The following is a 7786-nucleotide window of genomic DNA, read 5'->3' as shown; positions in this document are numbered from 1 at the left end:
AAAAAAAAAAAAAAAAAAAAGAAATGTATACATTAAAGATGAGGACTTCTCACCATATAACTAAAAAATAGATTACTATGTTATATAATACTGTGATTGTATGTGGGTTTGTTAAAAAGAACAAAAGGAAATACCCCAGATTATCTAAACTAGAGATCATTGCATTTATGGTTCCTTACATAAGATCCCTTACGTAAATCATTTTAAGCATGTATTTATCAATTTATTTGTTTTTAATTACACAAGTTTATTCAATACATGTTGTAATATACCTTGCATTTTTTATTTAATACAACTGTCCATGTCAGTATACACAACTCTACATCATTCTTTTTAATAGTTTGTAGTAATCTGTTATTTGGCTAATCTACAATTAATGGATTATTCGTTTGTTTCCAGTTTTTTGCTATTACGAAGAGTGTTGCAATGAATGTCTTTTTTAAATTTATTTTAAGTAGAGATGGGAATCTTGCTTTATTGCCCAGGCTGGTCTTGAACTTCTGACCTCAAGTGATCTTCCTACCTTTGCCTCCCAAAGTGTTTTATATATCTAGATGACCTTTTACAAGCATTTATATGGCATATATTTCAAATAGTAAATTGGATAGATTTGTGATGATGTGCATTTTTAAAGTTGGTAAGTACTGCCAGCTTGTCAGACATTCCCTAAAACAGTACGTGAAGAGTGTTTGTTTTCCACAATCTCACCAACATTGGGTATTATCAGAATTTTGATTTTGCGAGTTGGATAGGCTAACATCTCCTGTTTCATTGTTTTGAATGGTATTTCTTTGATCTTGTTTCTCAGTATTAAAAAAGTAAACTTGAAATGACCCTGGTTTTTTTTGTCCTCATTAATTTTACAAAGTTATATCTAAATAAGTTGAAATGAAATCAGCTTTCTTTGTCATTTTCTTCAACCAGGTGGGATCAGCAGTACGTAATCCAGCTCACCTCCATGTTCAAGTAAGCATCATATTTCCCTTTTCTTTGTATTTCCTGCTTTGTGAACTTACTTGCTAGAAATTAAACCATAGCAAACTTAAACATCATGCTCTCCTGCTTGCAACAATATTACTATTTATGTTTTCTGTTTCAGATTCCCTCCCCACTGGTGCCTCCTTTTTGGCTTTACTTATTTATTTAAAATGTAACTTTATGATTTTTTTCTAAGATGACTTTGCTTAGGTAAGGTTATTGGTTCCCTTAAAGTTTCTTCACTAGAGAAAAATCAAAAGGGACAGTTATAATAATCTATTATCTGTTTCTCTGCTCCCAAGTTTTGTTTCTTAAAATGTTTAATGGAATTTTAACCACTGTAAAGCCATGAATTGAATTTCTGAAAGCAAGGCAGTTAGACTCTGACTATAACCTTTAGAATCTTTGATCTACAGGGATGTCCCTCTGAGTGCAGAAGAGGTGGAATTTGTGGTGGAAAAAGCGTTGAGCATGTTCTCCAAGATGAATCTTCAAGAAATACCCCCTTTGGTCTATCAGCTTCTGGTTCTCTCCTCAAAGGTACAAATGGAAAATTGTTTCTCCTTAGTTCTGGTGGTATGACCAGTTATGACCATTCATCTTACTCATACCCTTGCTTACATAGCAGAACAAACATAGCAGAATATAGATGCTTTCATTTCATAGATAGTGGTAAAAAGATTGTGCTTTCCATCCAAGGAAAACATACATTGTCTCTTGTATTGCACCACATTTTCTTTGTGGTGGTAAAAGGGATAAATACCTCAGAAAGGTTAGGCTATCGGCCTCATAAATTCTGACAGTAAGAGGTATTTCAAATCTTGTTACAACATGAAAGTGTTCTACACATTCTTAGTTTGACTCTAGGTCATAGATTAATTGATTTAAATTTGTACTGGAGAATTCTTTAAGCCGAAAAGTACTTTGAATTCAACTTGGTTATTTTGCTTTTAATTGGGAGACCTTACCAATTTTGTATTGTTTTCAGGGAAGCAGAAAAAGTGTTTTGGAAGGAATCATAGCCTTCTTCAATGCAGTAGATAAGCAGCACAGTGAGGATCAGAGTGGTGATGAGTGAGTAATACAGTGTCAAAATAAACATCGTTTTTACAGATTCATCTTCTCATTGTGTATTTTAGCTACTTCATTTTCTTCTCTTTCCCCCCCACCTTCATCTCAGCACAAAACTTTTCTAATCTTCTCCTAGTAGTAAGGAAAATAACATGACCTCCTCAGCTCTTTCATTTTAATCTTTCCAGGAAAATAGCAGTAATTGCCCTATAAGGTGCAAGTTTAAAACCTGTTTATTAAAGTGTCAACTCTGCCAGGAACTGTTTAGCCTTGGGACTACGGTGCTAAACCAGTCAGTGTCCTTGCTCGTAACAGAGCTTAAATTTTAGTGAGAAGAGAACAGAAAATAAGTAACAAGAAATATTATAATGAAAACTGCTATGCAGGTAATTCGAATGGATGATCTAACAGTGACAGTACAGCTACTTTAGATTGGGTCAGGGAAAACCTCTCTCAGATGTGCTATTTTAACTGAAGCCTGAATGATAAGATCTGTAATATATAGATCAGAGAACATACTCAGGTAGGGAAACAGTACAAAGGCAGAGGTGTGGCATGTCTGAGAAAGACGATTTGGGGGTTTTCGTTTTTGAGACAGAGTATTGCTGTGTCACCCAGGCTGGAATGCAGTGGCATGATCTTGGCTCACTGCATCCTTCTGTTCCCAGGTTTAAGTGATTCTCCTGCCTCAGCCTCCTGAGTATCTGGTACTACAGGTGCACACCAGTATACCAGCTAATTTTTGTAATTTTAGTAGTAAAGCCGAGGTTTGCATGTTGGCCAGTCTGGTCTCAAACTCTGGCCTTAAGTGATCCACCCACCTTGGTCTCTCGAAGTGCTAGGATTATAGATCCCTGTGCCTGGCCAAGGATTTCTTTTTTTTTTTCTTTTCTTTTTCTTTGAGATGAGTCTCTCTGTTGCCCAGGCAGCAGTGCAGTGGTATGATCTCAGCTTACTGCAATCTCCGCCTTCTGGGTTCAAGCAATTCTCCTGCCTCAGCCTCCTGAGTACCTGGGATTGCAGGCATGTGCCACCACGCCTGGCTAATTTATTTATTGTTTTAGAGATGGAGTCTCCCACTGCCACCCGAGCAGTAGTGTGGTGGTGTGATCTTGGCTCACTGCAATCTCTGCCTCCTAGGTTCAAGCAGTTCTCCTGCCTCAACCTCCCAAGTAGCTGGGATTACAGGAGTACGACACCACGCCCAGCTAATTCTTTTGGTATTTTTTTAGTAGAGATAGGGTTTCACCATGTTGGCCAGAATGGTCTTGACCTCCTGACCTTGTGATCCGCCCACCTCGGTCTCCCAAAGTGCTGGGATTACAGGCATGAATCACCATGCCCAGCTGGATTTTTGTTTTTTAAGCAAACATTTGTTGAGTGTTCATTCTGTGCAAGGTGCTGTTCTAAGTACTTTAAAACTTACAACCTTATTTTGCCTTTATTTTATGGGTATGGACATCAAGAGACAGAGAATTTAGTTTCTTTGGCTTGAGCAGTTGATTAGAGGTGGGCACCATCATAGCTCACTGCAGCCTCCAATTCCTGGGCTCAAGTGATCCTGCAGCCTCAGCTTCCCAAGTAGCTGGGACTGTAAGCACATGACACCAAGCCTGGCTAATTTTTTTTTTTTTTTTGAGATGAAGTCTCTCTGCCCAGGCTGGAGTACAGTGGTACAATCTTAGCTCACTGCAACCTCTGCCTCCCAAGTTCAAGTTCTTCTCCTGCCTCAGCCTCCCAAAGAGCTGGGGTTATGGGCACCCACCACCATGCCTGGCTAATTTTTCTTTTTTTAATTTGAGATGAAATCTTAGTCTGTTGTCCAGGCTAGAGTGCAGTGGCATGATCTCAGGTCACTGCAAACTCTGCCTCCCGGGTCCAAGTGATCCTCCTGCCTCAGCCTTCCTAGTAGCTGGGATTACAGGTGTGTGCCACCATGCCTGGCTAATTTTTGTATTTTTAGTAGGATGGGGTTTCACCATGTTGGCCAGGCCGGTCTCAAACTCCTGACCTCAAATGATCTGTCCCCTTAGGCCTCCCAAGCGCTGGGATTACAGGCATGAGCCATTCCACCTGGCCCAAGTCTGACTAATTTAACACTTTTTTTCTAGAGGCAGGTCTCACTTTGTTGCCCAGGTTGCTCTTGAACTCCTAGCTTCAGGCGATCCTCCTGCCTCAGCCTCCCAAGTGCTGGAATTACAGGAGCGGGCTGCCACATTCAGCATAGAAGGTGGTCTTAGATACTAAATTAGAATAAGCTGACAGAGAATCAGATTTTGGAGAAAATAATTAGCCCACTTTTAAAAATTAGCTCACTTTTGACCACATTAGGTTTGAGATATGTATTAGGGTCCCAAAAGGAGATATTAAACAGGTACTCTGGAGTTGTAGGGAGAAGTCTTAACTGGGGATAAGACTGGAAGGGACTAAAGCCAAGAGACTGGATGGGATTATCAAGGGAAAGCATGAAGAAAAAGAAACCTAAGACTGAGCTCAGAGGCATTCCACCATTTCAAGGTCAAGTACTTTGGGAGGCCCAGGCAGGCAGATTGCTTGAGCTTGGTAGTTCAAGATCAGCCTGGGCAACATGGTAAAACTTCGTCTCTACAACAAAAACAATAGCCAGGAGCAGTGGCACACAGCTGTAGTCCCAGCTACTCGGGAGGCTGAGGCAGGAGAATCACTTGAGTTCAGGAGGCCCAGGTTGCAGTGAGCTGAGATTGCACCATTGCAGTCCAGCCTGGGCAATGGGAGTGAAACCCTGTCTTAAAAAAAAAAAAAAAAAAAAAAATTGAAGAGGCCAGTGATGATGCCCTGGAAGCTGAGAGAAGAAAGTGTTTTAAGAAAGAAGTGATTGATTGTGTTAGATCTGAGATATTAATTAAGGTGGGACTTTATTGGTTTTTGGCAACTTGGAGGTCATTTGTGACCCTTGCAGGAATAATCAGATGTTACTGTGGGAAGTGAGGGTAGAAAGAGGATAGAAGCCTGACTGAACTGGATTGTACTGGGAAGAGATTGTGAAACAGAAAAAGATAAATGATGACTGTAGACATTTCTTTTATGAAATCTTGTTGTAAAAAGGAGCAGAGTCTGGGCAGAGTGAATCCTGCCTTTAATACCAACATTTTGGGAGGCTGAAGCAGGAGAATCACTTGAGGCCAGGAGTTCGAAACCAGCTGGGCTATATAGTGAGATTCCATCTCTACCAAAAAATAGAAAAATTAGCTGGGCATGGTGGCCCATGCCTGTAGTCCCAGCTACTCCTGAGGCTGAGGTGGGAGGATCATTTGAGCCTGGGAGGTTGAGGCTGCTGTGAGCTGTGATCATGCCATTGCACTCCAGCCTGGGTGAGAGAGTGAGACCCTGTCTCAGATAGATAGATAGAGAGACAGACAGACAGACAGACAGACAGGAGCAGAGAATGGGGCAGTGGAATTTCTAGTTAACACCTGCCTGCAGTGATTATATGAGTTTAGCTTGAGTTGATCTACTTATTCATCGTGTCACCTGCACTTGTCTCTCACTCAAAAACTATAGCTCATACCTTTTGTTGTTGTTGTTGAGACAGGGTCTCACTCTGTCGCCTAGGTTGGAGTGCAGTGGTGCAATCTTGGCTCACTTGCAATCTCCACTTTCCAGCCTGAAGCAGTCTTCCCACCTCAGCCTCCCAAGTATCTAGGACTACAGGTGCGCCACTGCACTGGGCTGACTTTTTTGTATTTTTAGTAGAGGCTGGTCTTGAACTCCTGGGATCAAGTGATCCACCCGCCTCGGCCTCCCAAAGTGCTGGGATTATAGGCATGAGGCACCACACCTTATAGTTCATACCTTTCTGTTGAATCTTGTAGGCTCTTGGATGTTGTTACTGTGCCATCAGGTGAACTTCGTCATGTGGAAGGCACCATTATTCTACACATTGTGTTTGCCATCAAATTGGACTATGAACTAGGCAGAGAACTCCTGAAACACTTAAAGGTAGCAACAAACTTGTAAGGTGATCTGGGTCTCTTTTGAATGAAAATGTTTGAACTTAAGTCACTTTTATGCCAGTTAATGACAGGAAACAAATACTGTAAAATTACCCTGGGTGTAGAGGATCTCTTTTTTTACTTTAAAAGTGGAAAATACATGATGTTACCACACTCCCTTTTTTTTTTAAGTTAAGAAACTTTCTGGTTTCTTAAGCAAACCAGAAAGTTCCATTTAAAAAACGCTTAAATGTTCTAACGGGGGGAAAAAAAACAAAGCAAAACTGAGAACTACTCAGCAGGAAACTCAAAATCTAATCCTAAATAGATGATGTGTATGTGACCTTCAACGATGACCTCTGCTTTCCCATTTATGATTTAGGATGTTGCTTACTTCTGGTCACATATGTGGAGTTGTGTGATGCTAAGTCATTCATCATGAAATATTTGTAAAGTAGTAAAATAAAACTCAGAAGTGTTTTGAACTATATTAAAGAAAAGTAGTATACAGTTACATTTGTTCCTCCAACTTTTTAGTTTGGAAATTCTAACTCAGAAGAGATAAAACATGATGTAGCATGAAGAACACCTATGCTCCCTTCACCTAGATTCATCAAGTATTAGACACTTTGCCACATTTACCTTATCTCACTATTTTCCTCATGCATACATTATTCTTTTTGTGAACATTTAACGGTAAGATGCAGTAAACCCTAACACTTCAATGCCTGGATATTTCAGCATGCTAAGAATAAGGACATATTATTATAATACTGTCATCACACCTAGGAAAATTAACAATAGTTCCATAATATTATTTGATTTGTTTTCCCTATTCACATTTTCACAGTTGTCTCTAAAATGTCTTTTACAGCTGTGTTTTTTCCCCCCTGCTCCAGGCTCTCATCAGACTTCATGTATTGCATTTGGTTATTATTTCTTTCTAGTTTTGGACTGAGTTTTTTGAAGCATCAGCCTACTTGTCTTGTGTAATGTCCCATATTTTGGGATTTATCTGATAATTTCCTCACTATTGGGTTCAAGTTAAACATTTTTGGCAAGAATACTTGGTAAATGATGTTGTTTACATTTTCTTGCAAGGGCCAGATACTAATACATTTTGCAGGCCACACAGGTACTGTCACAGCTACTCAGCTCTCCCTCTGCAGCAAGAAGGCAGCCATAGACAAAATGTATTAATGAGTGTGGCTGTTTTCCCATTATTTGTGGACACTGAGGTTTGAATTTTATTCAATTTTTATCTTCTGGAATACTATTCTTCCTTTGATTTTTTTTTTTTGGACAGAGTCTTACTCTGTCACCCAAGCTAGAGTGCGATGGCCCAATCTTGTCTCACTGTAACTTCCACCTCCTGGGTTCAAGTCATGCCTCAACCTCCCTAGTAGCTGGGACTACAATCACATGCCACCACACCTGGCTAATTTTCATATTTTTAGTAGAGGCAGGGTTTTGCCATGTTGGCCAGGCTGGTCTTGAACTCCTGGCCTCAAGTGATCTGCCTGCCTTGGCCTCCCAAAGTGCTGAGATTACAGATGTGAGCCACTGAACCCACCTTCCTTTGATTTTTTTTCCCCCCAATCATTTAAAACCATAAAAACCAGTCTTAGCTAACGGGTTGTATAAAAACAGGTAATGGGTTGGATTTGACCAACAGGCTGTATGTAGTTTGCCAGCCACAGTTCTATGCATTACATCAGAATGAACATAGTATTAGCTACCTTACTATTTGTGACGCTAAATCATTT

At 40.1% G+C, this 7786-nt stretch overlaps 1 protein-coding gene across 1 annotated transcript in view; it reads left to right on the top strand.

Moving 5' to 3' along the window:
- The window catches only part of FANCI (FA complementation group I), a 73085-nt gene that overhangs the window by 21782 nt on the left and 43517 nt on the right, over positions 1-7786 (top strand). The window contains exons 5-9 of the mRNA XM_017517590.2: positions 635-678; positions 899-966; positions 1395-1518; positions 1967-2052; positions 5901-6027. Coding sequence (XP_017373079.2) covers positions 635-678; positions 899-966; positions 1395-1518; positions 1967-2052; positions 5901-6027 — 449 coding nt within the window. The remainder of the gene's footprint in view (positions 1-634; positions 679-898; positions 967-1394; positions 1519-1966; positions 2053-5900; positions 6028-7786) is intronic.

Source organism: Cebus imitator, unplaced genomic scaffold (assembly GCF_001604975.1).
Source record: "Cebus imitator isolate Cc_AM_T3 unplaced genomic scaffold, Cebus_imitator-1.0 Scaffold19, whole genome shotgun sequence".
Lineage (NCBI taxonomy): Eukaryota > Metazoa > Chordata > Mammalia > Primates > Cebidae > Cebus > Cebus imitator.
This window is presented reverse-complemented; position numbering and strand designations above follow the sequence as displayed.